This window comes from Oncorhynchus tshawytscha, unplaced genomic scaffold, assembly GCF_018296145.1.
Source record: "Oncorhynchus tshawytscha isolate Ot180627B unplaced genomic scaffold, Otsh_v2.0 Un_scaffold_18560_pilon_pilon, whole genome shotgun sequence".
NCBI lineage: Eukaryota > Metazoa > Chordata > Actinopteri > Salmoniformes > Salmonidae > Oncorhynchus > Oncorhynchus tshawytscha.
The window spans coordinates 102,115-122,248 of record NW_024609666.1 but is presented as its reverse complement, the minus strand read 5'-3'; the positions used below and the strand labels follow the sequence as shown (position 1 = coordinate 122,248).

The 20,134-nt window shown below is 46.9% G+C and overlaps 1 protein-coding gene across 1 annotated transcript in view; it reads right to left on the bottom strand.

The window, feature by feature from the left end:
• The window catches only part of cstf3 (cleavage stimulation factor, 3' pre-RNA, subunit 3), a 56,286-nt gene extending 36,715 nt beyond the window's left edge, over positions 1-19,571 (bottom strand). Inside the window, exons 1-11 of the mRNA XM_042316754.1 lie at positions 19,491-19,571; positions 18,825-19,042; positions 17,816-17,917; positions 17,537-17,632; positions 13,158-13,190; positions 12,287-12,384; positions 12,026-12,092; positions 11,882-11,916; positions 11,665-11,791; positions 11,458-11,535; positions 11,193-11,355 (exon numbers count right to left, since the gene is read on the bottom strand). Coding sequence (XP_042172688.1) covers positions 11,193-11,355; positions 11,458-11,535; positions 11,665-11,791; positions 11,882-11,916; positions 12,026-12,092; positions 12,287-12,384; positions 13,158-13,190; positions 17,537-17,632; positions 17,816-17,917; positions 18,825-18,851 — 826 coding nt within the window. The 5' untranslated portion in view covers positions 18,852-19,042; positions 19,491-19,571. The remainder of the gene's footprint in view (positions 1-11,192; positions 11,356-11,457; positions 11,536-11,664; positions 11,792-11,881; positions 11,917-12,025; positions 12,093-12,286; positions 12,385-13,157; positions 13,191-17,536; positions 17,633-17,815; positions 17,918-18,824; positions 19,043-19,490) is intronic.
• Positions 19,572-20,134: the final 563 nt, after the last annotated feature.

Sequence of the window (20,134 nt, the reverse complement as noted above, 5' to 3'; positions counted from 1 at the left end):
CCCCACTACCACCACCACCACTAGCTACATGAATCACTGTTCCCCCCCACCACCACCACTAGCTACATGAATCACTGTTCCCCCACCACCACCACCACTAGCTACATGAATCACTGTTCCCCCCACCACTAGCTACCACACTGTTCCCCCACTAGCTACATGAATCACTGTTCCCCCCCACCACCACTAGCTATATGAATCACTGTTCCCCCTGTTCCCCACCACCACTAGCTATATGAATCACTGTTCCCCCACCACCACTAGCTATATGAATCACTGTTCCCCCCCACCACCACTAGCTATATGAATCACTGTTCCCCCCACCACCACTAGCTATATGAATCACTGTTCCCCCCACCACCACTAGCTACATGATCACTGTCCCCCCCCCACCACCACCACTAGCTACATGAATCACTGTTCCCCCCACCACCACTAGCTATATGAATCACTGTTCCCCCACCACCACCACTAGCTATATGAATCACTGTTCCCCCACCACCACTAGCTATATGAATCACTGTTCCCCCCACCACCACTAGCTACATGAATCACTGTTCCCCCCCACCACCACCACTAGCTACATGAATCACTGCTTCCCCCCCCACCACCACCACTAGCTATATGAATCACTGTTCCCCCACCACCACCACTAGCTATATGAATCACTGTTCCCCACCACCACCACTAGCTATATGAATCACTGTTCCCCCCACCACCACTAGCTACATGAATCACTGTTCCCCCCACCACTAGCTACCACCACTAGCTACATGAATCACTGTTCCCCCACCACCACCACTAGCTACATGAATCACTGTTCCCCCCCTACCACCACCACTAGCTACATGAATCACTGTTCCCCCCCCACCACCACCACTAGCTACATGAACCACTGTTCCCACTGTTCCCCCCACCCACCACCACTAGCTATATGAATCACTGCCCCCCACCACTAGCTATATGAATCACTGTTCCCCCCACCACCACCACTAGCTATATGAATCACTGTTCCCCCCCCACCACCACTAGCTATATGAATCACTGTTCCCCCCACCACCACTAGCTATATGAATCACTGTTCCCCCCACCACCACTAGCTATATGAATCACTGTTCCCCCCCACCACCACTAGCTATATGAATCACTGTTCCCCCACCACCACCACTAGCTACATGAATCACTGTTCCCCCCACCACCACTAGCTATATGAATCACTGTTCCCCCCACTAGCTATATGAATCACCACCACTAGCTATATGAATCACTGTTCCCCCCACCACCAGCTATATGAATCACTGTTCCCCCCACCACCACTAGCTATATGAATCACTGTTCCCCCCACCACCACTAGCTATATGAATCACTGTTCCCCCCACCACCACCACTAGCTACATGAATCAGTGTCCCCCCCACCACCACCACCACTAGCTACATGAATCACTGTTCCCCCCACCACCACCACTAGCTACATGAATCACTGTTCCCCCCCACCACCACTAGCTATGAATCACTGTTCCCCCCCCCCCACCACCACCACTAGCTACATGAATCACCCCCCACCACTAGCTATATGAATCACTGTTCCCCCCACCACCACTAGCTATATGAATCACTGTTCCCCCCACCACCACTACTATACCAATCTAGCTATATGAATCACTGTTCCCCCCCACCACCACTAGCTATATGAATCACTGTTCCCCCCACCACCACCACTAGCTATATGAATCACTGTTCCCCCCACCACCACCACTAGCTACATGAATCACTGTTCCCCCCACCACCACTACTAGCTACATGAATCACTGTTCCCCCCCCACCACCACCACTAGCTACATGAATCACTGTTCCCCCCCCACCACCACTAGCTATATGAATCACTGTTCCCCCCACCACCACCACTAGCTATATGAATCACTGTTCCCCCCACCACCACTAGCTACATGAATCTGTTCCCCCCCCACCACCACCACTAGCTATATGAATCACTGTTCCCCCCACCACCACTAGCTATATGAATCACTGTTCCCCCCCCACCACCACTAGCTATATGAATCACTGTTCCCCCCACCACCACTAGCTATATGAATCACTGTTCCCCCACCACCACTAGCTATATGAATCACTGTTCCCCCCCACCACCACTAGCTATATGAATCACTGTTCCCCCCACCACCACCACTAGCTATATGAATCACCACCACTTCACCCCCCCACCACTAGCTATATGAATCACTGTACCCCCCCCACCACTAGCTATATGAATCACTGTTCCCCCCCACCACCACTAGCTATATGAATCACTGTTCCCCCCCACCACCACTAGCTATATGAATCACTGTTCCCCACCACCACTAGCTATATGAATCACTGTTCCCCCCACCACCACCAGCTAGCTAGCTATGAATCACTGCCCCCCCACCACCACCACTAGCTATATGAATCACTGTTCCCCACCACCACTAGCTATATGAATCACTGTTCCCCCACCACCACTAGCTATATGAATCACTGTTCCCCCCCACCACCACTAGCTACATGAATCACTGCCCACCCCCCACCACCACTAGCTATATGAATCACTGTTCCCCCCACCACCACTAGCTATATGAATCACTGTTCCCCCCACCACCACTAGCTATATGAATCACTGTTCCCCCACCACCACTAGCTATATGAATCACTGTTCCCCACCACCACTAGCTATATGAATCACTGTTCCCCCCACCACCACTAGCTATATGAATCACTGTTCCCCCCCCACCACCACTAGCTATATGAATCACTGTTCCCCCCCCACCACCACTAGCTATATGAATCACTGTTCCCCCCACCACCACTAGCTATATGAATCACTGTTCCCCCACCACCACTAGCTATATGAATCACTGTTCCACCACCTATATGAATCACTGTTCCCCCACTAGCTATATGAATCACTGTTCCCCCACCACCACTAGCTACATGAATCACTGTTCCCCCCCACCACCACTAGCTACATGAATCACTGTTCCCCCCCCCACCACCACTAGCTATATGAATCACTGTTCCCCCCACCACCACCACTAGCTATATGAATCACTGTTCCCCCCCACCACCACCACTAGCTATATGAATCACTGCTATATGAATCCCCACCACCACTAGCTATATGAATCACCCCCCCCACCACCACTAGCTATATGAATCCCCCCACCACCACTAGCTATATGAATCACTGTTCCCCCACCACCACTAGCTATATGAATCACTGTTCCCCCACCACCACCACTAGCTATATGAATCACTGTTCCCCCCACCACCACTAGCTATATGAATCACTGTTCCCCCCACCACCACTAGCTATATGAATCACTGTTCCCCCCCACCACCACTAGCTATATGAATCACTGTTCCCCCCACCACCACTAGCTATATGAATCACTGTTCCCCCCACCACTACCACCACTCACTGTACATGAATCACTGAATCACTTTCCCCCCCCACCACCACTAGCTATATGAATCACTGTTCCCCCCACCACCACTAGCTATATGAATCACTGTTCCCCCCCACTAGCTACATGACCACCACTAGCTACATGAATCACTGTTCCCCCCACCACCACTAGCTACATGAATCACTGTTCCCCCCCACCACCACTAGCTATATGAATCACCCCCCACCACCACTAGCTATATGAATCACTGTTCCCCCCACCACCACTAGCTATATGAATCACTGTTCCCCCCACCACCACTAGCTATATGAATCACTGTTCCCCCCCACCACCACTAGCTATATGAATCACTGTTCCCCCCACCACCACTAGCTATATGAATCACTGTTCCCCCCACCACCACTAGCTACATGAATCACTGTTCCCCCACCACCACCACTACTACTAGCTACATGAATCACTGTTCCCCCCCACCACCACTAGCTACATGAATCACTGTTCCCCCCCCACCACCACCACTAGCTATATGAATCACTGTTCCCCCCCACCACCACCACCACTAGCTACATGAATCACTGTTCCCCCCACCACCACCACTAGCTATATGAATCACTGTTCCCCACCACTAGCTATATGAATCACTGTTCCCCCCCACCACCACTAGCTATATGAATCACTGTTCCCCCCACCACCACACTAGCTACCACTATGAATCACTGTTCCCCCCCACCACCACTAGCTATATGAATCACTGTTCCCCCCACCACCACTAGCTATATGAATCACTGCCCCCCCCACCACCACTAGCTACATGAATCACTGTTCCCCCCCACCACCACTAGCTATATGAATCACTGTTCCCCCTCACCACCACTAGCTATATGAATCACTGTTCCCCCCCACCACCACTAGCTATATGAATCACTGTTCCCCCCACCACCACCACTAGCTATATGAATCACTGTTCCCCCCCACCACCACTAGCTATATGAATCACTGTTCCCCCCCCACCACCACTAGCTACATGAATCACTGTCCCCCCCACCACCACCACCACTAGCTACATGAATCACTGTTCCCCCCCACCACCACCACTAGCTACATGAATCACTGTTCCCCCCACCACCACTAGCTACATGAATCACCTTCCCCCCCCCACCACCACCACTAGCTACATGAATCACCCCCCACCACCACTAGCTATATGAATCACTGTTCCCCCCCACCACCACTAGCTATATGAATCACTGTTCCCCCCCACCACCACTAGCTATATGAATCACTGTTCCCCCCACCACCACTAGCTATATGAATCACTGTTCCCCCCACCACCACCACTAGCTACATGAATCACTGTTCCCCCCCACCACCACCACTAGCTACATGAATCACTGTTCCCCCACCACCACCACTAGCTACATGAATCACTGTTCCCCCACTAGCTATATGAATCACCACCACCACCACTAGCTACATGAATCACTGTTCCCCCCCCACCACCACTAGCTATATGAATCACTGTTCCCCCACCACCACTAGCTACATGAATCACTGTTCCCCCCCACCACCACCACTAGCTACATGAATCACTGTTCCCCCCACCACTACCACCACCACCACTAGCTATATGAATCACTGTTCCCCCCCCCCACCACTAGCTATATGAATCACTGTTCCCCCCCTACCACCACCACTAGCTATATGAATCACTGTTCCCCCACCACCACCACTAGCTATATGAATCACTGTTCCCCCACCACCACCACTAGCTATATGAATCACTGTTCCCCCCCCACCACCACTAGCTATATGAATCACTGTTCCCCCCCACCACCACTAGCTATATGAATCACTGTTCCCCCCACCACCACTAGCTATATGAATCACTGTTCCCCCCACCACCACTAGCTATATGAATCACTGTTCCCCCCCACCACCACTAGCTATATGAATCACTGTTCCCCCCACCACCACCACCACTAGCTACCACTATGAATCACTGTTCCCCCACCACCACCACTACATGAATCACTGCTACCACCACCACTGAATCACTGTTCCCCCCCCACCACCACTAGCTATATGAATCACTGTTCCCCCCACCACCACCACTAGCTATATGAATCACTGTTCCCCCACCACCACTAGCTATATGAATCACTGTTCCCCCCCCACCACCACTAGCTATATGAATCACTGTTCCCCCCACCACCACTAGCTATATGAATCACTGTTCCCCCACCACCACTAGCTATATGAATCACTGTTCCCCCACCACCACTAGCTATATGAATCACTGTTCCCCCCCACCACCACTAGCTATATGAATCACTGCCCCCCCACCACCACTAGCTATATGAATGAATCACTGTTCCCCACCACTAGCTACTGTTCCCCACCACTAGCTATATGAATCACTGTTCCCCCCACCACTAGCTATATGAATCACTGTTCCCCCACCACCACCACTAGCTATATGAATCACTGTTCCCCCCACCACCACTAGCTATATGAATCACTGTTCCCCCCACCACCACTAGCTATATGAATCACTGTTCCCCCCCCACCACTAGCTATATGAATCACTGTTCCCCCCCACCACCACTAGCTATATGAATCACTGTTCCCCCACCACCACTAGCTATATGAATCACTGTTCCCCCACCACCACTAGCTATATGAATCACTGCCCCCCACCACCACTAGCTATATGAATCACTGCCCCCCCACCACCACTAGCTATATGAATCACTGCCCCCCCACCACCACTAGCTATATGAATCACTGCCCCCCCCACCACCACTAGCTATATGAATCACTGCCCCCCCACCACCACTAGCTATATGAATCACTGCCCCCCCCCACCACCACCACCACCAGCTATATGAATCACTGCCCCCCCCACCACCACTAGCTATATGAATCACTGCTATATGAATCCCCCCCCACCACCACTAGCTATATGAATCACTGTCCCCCCCCACCACCACTAGCTATATGAATCACTGTTCCCCCCACCACCACTAGCTATATGAATCACTGTTCCCCCCACCACCACTAGCTATATGAATCACTGTTCCCCCCACCACCACTAGCTATATGAATCACTGTTCCCCCCACCACTAGCTACCACCACTAGCTACATGAATCACTGTTCCCCCACCACCACTAGCTACATGAATCACCTTCCCCCCCCACCACTAGCTATATGAATCACCCCCCTACTAGCTATATGAATCACTGTTCCCCCCACCACCACTAGCTATATGAATCACTGCCCCCCCCACCACCACTAGCTATATGAATCACTGCCCCCACCACCACCACTAGCTATATGAATCACTGCCCCCCCACCACCACTAGCTATATGAATCACTGTTCCCCCCCCACCACCACTAGCTATATGAATCACTGTTCCCCCCACCACCACTAGCTATATGAATCACTGTTCCCCCCACCACCACTAGCTATATGAATCACTGTTCCCCCCCACCACCACTAGCTATATGAATCACTGTTCCCCCACCACCACTAGCTATATGAATCACTGTTCCCCCACCACCACTAGCTACATGAATCACTGTTCCTGCCCCCCCACCACCACTAGCTATATGAATCACTGTTCCCCCCCCACCACCACTAGCTATATGAATCACTGTTCCCCCACCACCACTAGCTACATGAATCACCTTCCCCCCCCACCACTAGCTATATGAATCACTGTTCCCCCCCACTACTAGCTATATGAATCACTGTTCCCCCCCACCACCACTAGCTATATGAATCACTGTTCCCCCCACCACCACTAGCTATATGAATCACTGTTCCCCCCCACCACCACTAGCTATATGAATCACTGTTCCCCCACCACCACCACTAGCTATATGAATCACTGTTCCCCCCACCACCACTAGCTATATGAATCACTGTTCCCCCCCACCACCACTAGCTATATGAATCACTGTTCCCCCCCCCACCACTAGCTATATGAATCACTGTTCCCCCCACCACCACTAGCTATATGAATCACTGTTCCCCCCCACCACCACTAGCTATATGAATCACTGTTCCCCCCCACCACCACTAGCTATATGAATCACTGTTCCCCCACCACCACCACTAGCTATATGAATCACTGTTCCCCCCCCACCACTAGCTATATGAATCACTGTTCCTGCCACTCACCACCACTAGCTATATGAATCACTGTTCCCCCCACCACCACTAGCTATGAATCATGAATCACTGTTCCCCCCCCACCACCACTAGCTAGCTATATGAATCACTGTTCCCCCCCACCACCACTAGCTATATGAATCACTGTTCCCCCCACCACCACCACTAGCTACATGAATCACTGTTCCCCCCCACCACCACTAGCTACATGAATCACTGTTCCCCTCCCCCACCACCACCACTAGCTACATGAATCACCCCCCACCACTAGCTAGCTATATGAATCACTGTTCCCCCCACCACCACTAGCTATATGAATCACTGTTCCCCCCCACCACCACTAGCTATATGAATCACTGTTCCCCCACCACCACTAGCTATATGAATCACTGTTCCCCCCACCACCACTAGCTATATGAATCACTGTTCCCCCACCACCACTTAGCTATATGAATCACTGTTCCCCCACCACCACTAGCTATATGAATCACTGTTCCCCCCACCACCACTAGCTACATGAATCACTGTTCCTGCCCCACCACCACTAGCTATATGAATCACTGTTCCCCCCACCACCACCACTAGCTATATGAATCACTGTTCCCCCCCACCCACCACCACTAGCTATATGAATCACTGTTCCCCCCCACCACCACCACTAGCTACATGAATCACTGTTCCCCCCACCACCACCACTAGCTACATGAATCACCCCCCCACCACTAGCTATATGAATCACTGTTCCCCCACCACCACCACTAGCTACATATGAATCACTGTTCCTGCCCCACCACCACTAGCTATATGAATCACTGTTCCCCCCCCCACCACCACTAGCTATATGAATCACTGTTCCCCCCCCCACCACCACTAGCTATATGAATCACTGTTCCCCCCACCACCACTAGCTACATGAATCACTGTTCCCCCCACCACCACTAGCTACATGAATCACTGTCCCCCCACCACCACCACTAGCTACATGAATCACTGTTCCCCCCCCACCACCACCACTAGCTACATGAATCACTGTTCCCCCCACCACCACTGAATCACTGTTCCCCCCCACCACATGAATCACTGTTCCCCCCCACCACCACTAGCTATATGAATCACCCCCCACCACCACTAGCTATATGAATCACTGTTCCCCCCACCACCACCACTAGCTATATGAATCACTGTTCCCCCCCCACCACCACTAGCTATATGAATCACTGTTCCCCCCCACCACCACTAGCTATATGAATCACTGTTCCCCCCACCACCACTAGCTATATGAATCACTGTTCCCCCCACCACCACTAGCTATATGAATCACTGTTCCCCCCCACCACCACTAGCTATATGAATCACTGTTCCCCCCACCACCACCACTAGCTATATGAATCACTGTTCCCCCCACCACCACTAGCTATATGAATCACTGTTCCCCCCACCACCACTAGCTATATGAATCACTGTTCCCCCCACCACCACTAGCTATATGAATCACTGTTCCCCCACCACCAGCTATATGAATCACTGTTCCCCCACCACCACTAGCTATGAATCACTGTTCCCCCCCACCACCACCACTAGCTATATGAATCACTGTTCCCCCCACCACCACTAGCTATATGAATCACTGTTCCCCCCACCACCACCACTAGCTATATGAATCACTGTTCCCCCCCACCACCACCACTAGCTATATGAATCACTGCCCCCCCCACCACCACCACTAGCTATATGAATCACTGTTCCCCCCACCACCACTAGCTATATGAATCACTGTTCCCCCCCCCACCACCACTAGCTATATGAATCACTGTTCCCCCCCACCACCACTAGCTACATGAATCACTGTTCCCCCCCCACCACCACCACTAGCTACATGAATCACTGTTCCCCCCACCACCACCACTAGCTACATGAATCACTGTTCCCCCCCCACCACCACTAGCTATATGAATCACTGTTCCCCCCACCACCACTAGCTATATGAATCACTGTTCCCCCCACCACCACTAGCTACATGAATCACTGTCCCCCCACCACCACCACTAGCTACATGAATCACTGTTCCCCCCACCACCACCACTAGCTACATGAATCACTGTTCCCCCCCACCACCACCACTACCACTAGCTACATGAATCACTGTTCCCCCCACCACCACTAGCTATATGAATCACCTGTTCCCCCCCCACCACTAGCTATATGAATCACCACCCTAGCTATATGAATCACTGTTCCCCCCACCACCACTAGCTATATGAATCACTGTTATGAATCACTGTTCCCCCACCCACTAGCTATATGAATCACTGTTCCCCCCCCACCACCACTAGCTATATGAATCACTGTTCCCCCCCCACCACCACTAGCTATATGAATCACTGTTCCCCCCCACCACCACTAGCTATATGAATCACTGTTCCCCCCACCACCACTAGCTACCACTGTTCCCCCTCACCACCACTAGCTATATGAATCACTGTTCCTCCCCCCACCACCACTAGCTATATGAATCACTGCCCCCCACCACCACCACTAGCTATATGAATCACTGCCCCCCCCCACCACCACTAGCTATATGAATCACTGTTCCCCACCACCACCACTAGCTATATGAATCACTGTTCCCCCACCACCACCACCACCACTAGCTATATGAATCACTAGCTATATGAATCACTATATGAATCACTGTTCCCCCCACCACCACCACTAGCTATATGAATCACTGTTCCCCCCACCACCACCACCACCACTAGCTACATGAATCACTGCCCCCCACCACCACCACTAGCTACATGAATCACTGTTCCCCCCACCACCACTAGCTATATGAATCACTGTTCCCCCCCACCACCACTAGCTATATGAATCACTGTTCCCCCCCACCACCACCACTAGCTACATGAATCACTGTTCCCCCAACCACCACCACTAGCTACATGAATCACTGTTCCCCCAACCACCACCACTAGCTACATGAATCACTGTTCCCCCCAACCACCACCACTAGCTACATGAATCACTGTTCCCCCCCAACCACCACCACTAGCTACATGAATCACTGTTCCCCCAACCACCACCACTAGCTACCACTGTTCCCCCAACCACCACCACTAGCTACATGAATCACTGTTCCCCCCAACCACCACCACTAGCTACATGAATCACTGTTCCCCCACCACCACCACTAGCTACATGAATCACTGTTCCCCCCAACCACCACCACTAGCTACATGAATCACTGTTCCCCCCACCACCACCACTAGCTACATGAATCACTGTTCCCCCCCCACCACCACTAGCTACATGAATCACTGTCCCCCCCCACCACCACTAGCTACATGAATCACTGTCCCCCCACCACCACTAGCTACATGAATCACTGTTCCCCCCACCACCACTAGCTACATGAATCACTGTTCCCCCCACCACCACCACTAGCTACATGAATCATGGTTCCCCCCACCACCACCACTAGCTACATAAATCACTGTTCCCCCCACCACTAGCTATATGAATCACTGTTCTCCCCACCACTAGCTATATGAATCACTGTTCTCCCCACCACACCTCTCTTAGTGATGAGTGTCTGGTCCTCTGTGCGGAGCGGGTTGCTCTTCTCCCATTGGATGTACTTCTTCCACATCTCCACCTGCACCGCCTCCTGGGGGGAGTTCTGTGGGGGCACCGAGGGGGCGTTCCTATCCAGACCCTTCATCACAGTCTCATATTCCTGGAGAGACAGTTTAACATCAGCTCACAATCATTAAATCATCTACCAGACAGTATGAATCCGTTTACCTCATCAGTGTGTTTGTGTGAGTGAGTACCTTACCTTGGCCACTCTCCTAGCGTTCATGTAGTCTCTGCTGCGGTCCTCAATCATCTTCTTGGCCAAATGTACGTTGATGCCCTGTTTGTACACCATGCTACTTAGCACCACTGACAGATGAGACCAATGACACACGAAAACAATGTTCTGCTACCCCTCATGTGGTTCCTTATTCAGCCCTCCATAGGGGTCATAGGTCATTGGTCTTACCTCCTCATACTTGCTGTAGTCTCTCCAGAGCTGCTCGATGTTGATCATGGGGTTCACACAGCCCCTCTGGTAGACCCTGCGCACCGCCGTGATTCGCTGGTTTTCAGCGTATGAACCAACCGCCTCACTGGAAGGACACAAGGCCTGGAAATTAGGGACTTCAAGTACTTTTTAATGAACGAAAACAACAAAGTGTTGTGTTAAGAGCAGTACTTACACTCCTTTGAGGAAGTTGATGTAGTCCACCCATATCTGAGGGGAGAGCAGAAGAATTAGAAATCATGGCTTGGAAACCCATTTCAGATCGCACATTTTCAACCAACTTGTTTTAACATTTAATTGCCAATATGCTTTGATTTACCTGGTAGGACATGATCTCCATGCCGATTTTATCCAGCGCAAAGTCATACGCCTGCGCCATCTTCTCTCTGGTGATGGTCAAGCAGGGCTGGGTTAGGACTTGTGTTACATCACAATATCAAGATATGCACTGGGAACATTTGTCAAAATAGGGTGTTGTGTTATCACTGTGAAATGCATTGCTGAATGGTTAAGATTGTGTGTGAGCACACGAAGAGCCCGTTCCCCTCCAATTCCTTTCCTGGGTAACAGGTGAACCTACTTGTAGCTGGGTAGCTTTCCTTTCGTCTCTCGGACGTAGGAGAGGTAGCATTTCCACAGGTCGATGTGCAGCACCTTCATCAGACATCTCTGAAACAACTACAGCAGGAGGGAAGGGCCTCGTTTCAGTGTCACGTATTCAAAAACATGTCTACTGAAAATTAACGCTTCAGACAACAGTGTGCATACTGAGAAATAGATACGCTGGGTGATTTGTAGTGTGTGTGTCCTTGTATAAAAGGGGAAGTAGGGGATTCCCTCTAGGGAGGGCTGCCTAATAGAAAGTGACCTAAAGCCTACCCTGGCAGGAGAACCAGCGGAACAGAGCTCACTGACAGACAGCAGCCACACTGTACCACAGCTGGAGAAATAAACAGCAGTGTACATGAGGGCTTTGCAACACGCTGCTGCTATAAAAGACGGAACCCACCGTGGCGAAAATGAGAGAACTACTTTTCCTTTCAGTTTCAGGGGATGGTTAATAGACAGTACCAACATAGTAAAAACATCTGCACCAGACAGAAAAGTTTTAGCTGATAAGTGTGTAGTGTTGTCTGTGGGTTATCAATACATGATCTGTGACTTTAACAAGTGGCAATAAACAATGCTTTTCCACTCCTGTGAACTGTAGATTTACTGTTGTACTGCCGTAAAGCATGCTGCTACATTTTATGGGTTAGGCTTGATCCTTGATATATTAGAGGTTACTTAAATGGCTTCTTCAGTTGTTAAGGGCAACACTGGATGAGTCAGATCCATGTTGGTTTCCATCCAGTGACAGGGAGGTGGAACCTCCCTTAGAATCAACCAACCATGGCAGTCTCAGTCCCCTGTAAGGCCAATGAGGGGACTTTAGTATGATTGGCACTCACCTTTTCTACCTTGTCATAGTTTTTTGCCTTGATCTGTGGACAGAGTGTAAACGAAGTGTTAATTCAACAGGCAGGTGTTTCCATTGTATATATGGAAACAGACATGCATGCAAACTCCCTCTGACACACACATACAATCCCTTTCAGATCAACAAAGTGAATTTCACACAAGAAAGACCATTTCAAGATCAATTTGGTAAGATATGGGGTTTATTCTCATTGTACATCATGGACCATACACGAGTCACATGATCAAGCGGTTGTAAGAAAAATGGGTTTTGATGTCTAGACATTGTTCCATGGGGTAAAGAACACATTTTCCCATTTGTGAATACCCACCCTTCCCAAATAAATAAAATAGACCTAGACATATAAGCTCAATAAAAACTATAAAATTGACATTTTCATCAGCATTTAAAAAACAATCATATATTAGCCCCTTCACTACACTGGAAAAGACCACACTCGTGCCAATCACTAAACATGTTACTGACAGTCAGCCTGGCCAGACATCAAGGTGACTCATTGGCTGAGTGGCAGGAAAGAGTCTCCACACTGGCAGGCAGCGGATGTTGAGAGGGAGTCCTCAATCAGTTCTGTCCCTACTGCAAGCCCTGTGGACTTCCAACTCTCCCTCTACCAAGGCCTGCCAGCATAGACCAGTGTCAACTAAGCATAATGAGAAACATCAATCTTTACTGGAGCTACTGGTTGGCCTGGCCCTGACAAAAGGCCTGTGACAGGCACAGGACTCCCAATGTCCTGTACTGTAGGCCTTTTGCTGTTGCAATTGCAAGGCTAGTAGCTCCTAAAACTTTGACAACAAAACACAGAGTAACAAGAAACATTCAGGTGTTTGAATGTGAGAATACATTTGAACTTGGAATGAATCCTGCCTCAATAATTCTCCATCTGCTTCTATCCCTCATCGATTCTAAGAGCAATACAGCGGAATGTCACTAAGCCCACAGGTTGGCTTTCAGCTTGTTGTGCAAGCCACTTAACACAATCATTGATTAGAGGGGCTCTCAATCTGTCAACGTTAAATATTGCCTAGGCCTCGAAGTGTATGGCTTGAATAGAAGTACTTTTTCAGGAATAACAATACGCAGCGCAAGAAAATAACTCATTCAATATGTATACATCTAGAAGTGGGAAGTATCATTGAAAGATTACGATGAACAATTTCACATTTGTTCAAAAATTCAGATCCTAAAGAGAACTAGGCCTATGTCAAATGTAGCCTATGGAAGTGTTAGACATGAAAAATAACACTAGTTTTACACAGACAACATGAAACAAGATTGGTAAACAATGATTTATTGAAGTAAATCACTAGATAAATCAACATAAAAATACACAGAAGACGTAACCCCAGCCGTGACAGCTGCAGGCATAGAGAAGTACATCCCGTGACATAAGTGACATAGCTTTAGGTAGGCCACATAGATAACATCTCACCTCGAGGGCAGACACGCACACAATCTGTAGCCAGCAAACATTGTCATTGTATGAATCCACAGCAGCCCATGGCTTTAGCATTCACTGACAATAGTTTTAGCATCTCACTCAGTTATCCTAGCTACAACATGAGAACCAGACCCAGAAGACACAAGAGCCTAAGTCTCCTAAAGCACTTTGTTCTATTTCGGTGCAGGCAAACCAGTCGAGTGGGGAATTAAATATGAATCAATCCAATTGTCTAATATTGTATAAATCTCAACCAAATAAAATACATTCTATTAGTAATACGGGCTTTTATCAGGAAGTCACAACAATCCAGGCTTAAAAACCCAAGCCCATCAACACAGAAATACTTAATTATGCAACTGTTTAACATGTCCATATAAAAAGCTTCCACAACATTCAAACCTTCTCCAGTTCTTCATGCTACCATCAGTTCTCTATCAACTAAGCATTCACATTACAAGCACAACATCACTAGGCCTACCACCTAACTCGCACTCAGCAGCCAACCCAAAAAAAAACTAAGGTAAACAGGCACAATTTCTCTGTGTGATAATCAAGAGCACCAGGCCTAATGCATTCTTTAAAATGGGATTAGGGAATGGGAATGTTTATGGGGAAAGGAGGTGGTTGTGAACTGGACTGCAGTAACCAACACCATAAAGAAAAAGATGCAATAAGTCACAGTAGAGAATTCTGGTCATTTGTTTTATTAAACAGTATGCAATTTAAAATCACTTTCAACAAACCGCAGGGTACAGTCAAATTGAGTACAACGCAACTTATGCATTTCCTTATTCTTGTGCATGCACAGATCAACCACTTGAGTTCACCAAGGTGAGTGAAACTGTATTGAAACGAAGACAAAAACCACAAAGCAAGTGCGAAATGTGCCACAAAAGGTCAAATGTGACCCAGAACCAAGACAATGGTCCCTTAAGCTGTACCTGAACGTTGGTGTCCTGCGATGTGTGAATTCACAAAACACCTGAATTCCGAATACTGGATTGTTTCTGTACAACTCTTTCACAAGCACACGTTATTTTCTTGAAAGGTTAGTGAAGAGGTCAGACATTCAAACGTATGATTAGTTTTCTACACATTAGATCCAAACTAGAATATTGACGTAACCTTTTTCTATACTGCAGTAACAACTACCATATTATTTGACAGGTTGCAGTTAAGCTCAAAAATTAGTTAATTTTTTCCCAGGTTGCTCATGTTGAGGCAAATGAAACTGGGATAAAAAGACTGCGGCAAGCTCGATTTGACTGCAGTCTAGAAATAAATCAAAGGCTACCCAAACTGGAAGGGGGGAAAAAAAACAATTGAAGTGTTTTAATGCAAATGACCAACTTTGAACTATGGTACATAGCTATAAACAAATGAAGTCAACAGGTGGTTGAACTTATACAGAATGACCTAGAGGCTGTGCTAAATGGTGTTGAATGAGGCCATTCTAACAAGGGTAGCATTGTATAGAATGGTAGAGCTTCTAGACTTAAAAACAATGTGCCCAACTCCTCACGGATGTGCACGGTGGAAATACCCCAGGGTCTAGTCTGAACGTAATCCAGTCACAATACACCATCAAATAAGGTGACCGTCTGAACATTAGAGACCATTAGGCAATCTGGTATCAATTAACCCTTAGACAAGGGGTGTCCAAACCCAATCTTGTAGGGCAGCAGTATGTGCAGGCTTTTCCCCTCTAGTCCAGAACCAACACACATGGGTCACGTTCTGAAGGCACAATTAACAGGGGGAAAAAAATACTCTACCAAGATTCAACAACATGGAATAAGGTGTATTTGCACTGGGCTGGAACAAAAGCCTGCATACTGCCGGACCAAGATGGGACACCATGTACTATAGTAAATTCCTGTAGATGTGAAAGGAAGCTGTGGGTGCAAGAAGGGGGCTCCGTGAAGCATTACCTGTTCACATACTCCCACTCAATCCCTTCAGACCTACAAGTAGTAAGGCATGATTTTAAACTGGGCACACGAGTTGGTCTCCTCCCCAGACTTCTGTTCACCTGCTGTAGACAGCCCAGGGCCCAGATGACTAGTTCAGATCAGAGCTGCGTGTAGTGGGCATCAATTAATGAGGCTTGGTCAGTCATGCTTTTAACTCACACATACTTACCCACTTTATTCCCATAAATAAGTGGATTACAAGCATCCATTTGTATGTCTAAAACTAATGGCATACTCATGAAATGATGGAGCTTATCTTATGTAGGGATGGGGTTTAAGGCTCATCTAAGATGTAGGCAATATGGTATGATAAGGGCCAGGGGCAGGAATTGGAGCAGGTACCATCCACAAAAACCCAATGTCATTTTGTAATGTGGGTGAACTACCATTTTAAAAGACATATTGGAGTAATGTGGATTCTTTGCTGGGTCAAAACCAGGGTGAACATCCGCCTACATAAACAGGGACCTACAATAATACTACAGCTTCTGTAGTAAACATAGGTCACATAACTGTGCTGGGGAAAAAATGTTAAGTTGAACACATTCACTCATACGGTTTATGATCAAAAACAAAAATGACCTCAAAGAAATGACACAGGAGGCAATAAATAGACACGACAAGTGAATAAAAGGCTAAAGCACTCCAATACCATTAAAAAGTTTTAATGCTGTTGCAGATCAAACATGCAACAAATGCACTTAACCCCATTTAAAGACGTAGAAAATAGTTGTTTTTTCTACTGAGGAACATACAGTCTGCGTCCTGAAAAATAAATGGTTAAGATAGTAACCTAAACCCCTCGTACTTTAACAAAATACCATTGAGATGAAGTGGACCTATTTGTTGTGTGAAAGTCACATTGTTGATCCTGTTAGGATATGCACGCCCATGCACACATGTAGTTGTGAGAAATTGATAAAAAATATTAACCTCCGCTTCAATGAATAGTTTCCAGAATCTGCCCGAGCTTGGGAACTGGGCCACAAGTCGTTCATACGTCTTCCTTGCTTTGTCTATTGGTTGGTTCTAAAAGGGTAGAATGCATTTACATGTACACTTGTTGACAAACAAGTTGAAACAGTCCTATATGACACATTTGTAATTTTTCTGTTAGATCCCCACCCACCACCCTCTTGAGCCCCACCCTCTCCCTCCCTTGACCCAATCGATTACCCCAGGTAAGAGGAATGCAACCCTGAGTCACTAAACCTGTGCTTCTCGAATCAGAATGCTCCATGCGTCAAGGTCATATGGGTTTTCTTCCAACTTCTTCTCTGCTTTCTTAACCTTCTCCGGGATATACTCAGCTGCCTGCAAGACATGAAAAGATGATTGGGGTTACAGACATGCATACACTGCAACAAGAGGTGGCTTTGGAAAACAAATAAATCAGGGTGCCAATATTAAAGACAATTTTTTAAGACTACATTTTAGAAGATCTCGTTTATAATTGACCTACTACACTTGTTTCCAGTTTGGACTACTTTATTTAGCCACATAAGAAACCGAGTAGGACAACGGCAGACACGAGGAAATGCTTGCTTGTTTACATGGTTAGCTAGTTGGCTACTAAGGTAGTTCGCTAATTATGTAAACATGTTACACAATTGCACAACTTCTAACACCGCACCGTTAACTCCACAAGCTAGCTCTCAACTGTTTAAATGCAATACAACGTGCACCCATTGCTGCATACGCTTGGGCTAGTTAGCTAGCGTAACAAAAAAGCGCGGCCTAACTGCAACAGTAATGTTACCTAGGTAGCTAACTTCAGCTTGCAACGAAATTAACAAGTGTTTATTCTCAGCAACAGGCCAAAAGCTAACTAGCACACGCTAACCAGTCGTGTTAGCATGACGTTCAGACCATAGCAGGTCGTGTTACCTGTACAAGATAGCTAACGTTAGTTGGTCGACTGACATTAACTTCTGACCAAAATCATTGGCAGGTTACCTAGCTAGCACGTAATTAGCTTAGCCGCAGATCTCTCAAAAATAACGCAACGTAATTACGTAGTTAACTAAATATTTTCCCTAAAATATTGTCAATAGTGTGTGGTAGCTATGTAGAAAGCGCTTCAAATCCATAAATTCTATATTAAACGGTATCTAGGGTGTAGGCCTAGCTAGCTAACGTCAGTGAACCACCATGCAACACGAGTGAAAATGTAACGTAGCTAACTAGCAACCGTTCGCTACAAACAACTGAAATGCTCTACCTGGTCGGCGGTTGCTTCCGTGGACATTACTGGTTACCTTTAGTTTACCTATATTACAAATTTAAACATAGAAATATTGAATTAAAAACAGCTATATCGCATGACTGCACGACGACTCCAGTAGCTATGAACACAGTCTGCCCACTGCTGTGACTGGCCGTTTTCTCAAAATGGCGAGGCTGAATGCTCACTTCCTTATGTTCTGGAGGATGTAGCCCCTACAGACAAAAAAAAATCACATTTGAGGTTGCTTTGTACGGCATTTGAATGTTTTATATATATATGTATGGATGAGACCAATATTTAGAGCACAAAAAAAGCAATTGTATTAACACATTTTAATCACTAATGTAATATCTTTCATATGATATCTGGGTCATTGAATTATTAACACATTTGAATCACGAATGTAATTACTCTCTTTGATCGTTATGACAAAAACAGTACATTATGAAGACAGGCTAAAACTGCTTCTCCAATAGAAAACCCCGATCACATTTGTCATGTCATGGCGACGTCGACTAGCTAAGACGTCAAATCAAAGACATTCCTTCGATATAAAGTTGTTTTTGACGAAAATTAAAACGTGTCAGTTTGTAAATTTCATGAATGTTGAGTAATAACATATTCAACCACTTAAAACATTGGTTCGATTATTGATTGTACCTTTAGTTTTGGAGAAAATTAACAACTTAAGGAATCATTTTTCACTTTTCTCATTGACTTCTCAAACCCCAAACTCCATCCTGGTCTGTTTGGTCTGTTTTGCAAGCGTTACCGGAAGTCTCGCGATGCGTCTCTTTTTATGTATTTATTATATATTTTTTTATTAACAGCAAATCAATACAAAAAGTACAGGAGGGAATACAAGTATATATAGATTATATACAATGGACAATCGAGCTAGGGGGTACAATATCACATTACAATTACACAAGGACCTTAAGGGACATATGTACACTAATAAATCTAACCTCTTTTTTGTTAGTAGAGTATTTAATTGTCTTAAAATACAGTTCAATTTCTTTTTGTGGGGAAGAAAATGTTTTTTGTTTGTTTGTAAATTTACATTTGTGTATATGAAATTTGGCCAAAAGAATAATGAAATGAATTACATAAAAAGGTTTCAGCTTATTTCTACCATATGTAAAGAATCCAAGCAGTACATCTCTCCACAATAGTGTAAAATCTTCATAAATGTGTTCAATTATAAATCTACTGATGTCTTGCCATAGTTTTCTTACATTAATAAAATGACAAAAAAGATGCAACACTGTTTCCGGGTGGTCATTACAAAGGAGCAATTTGAG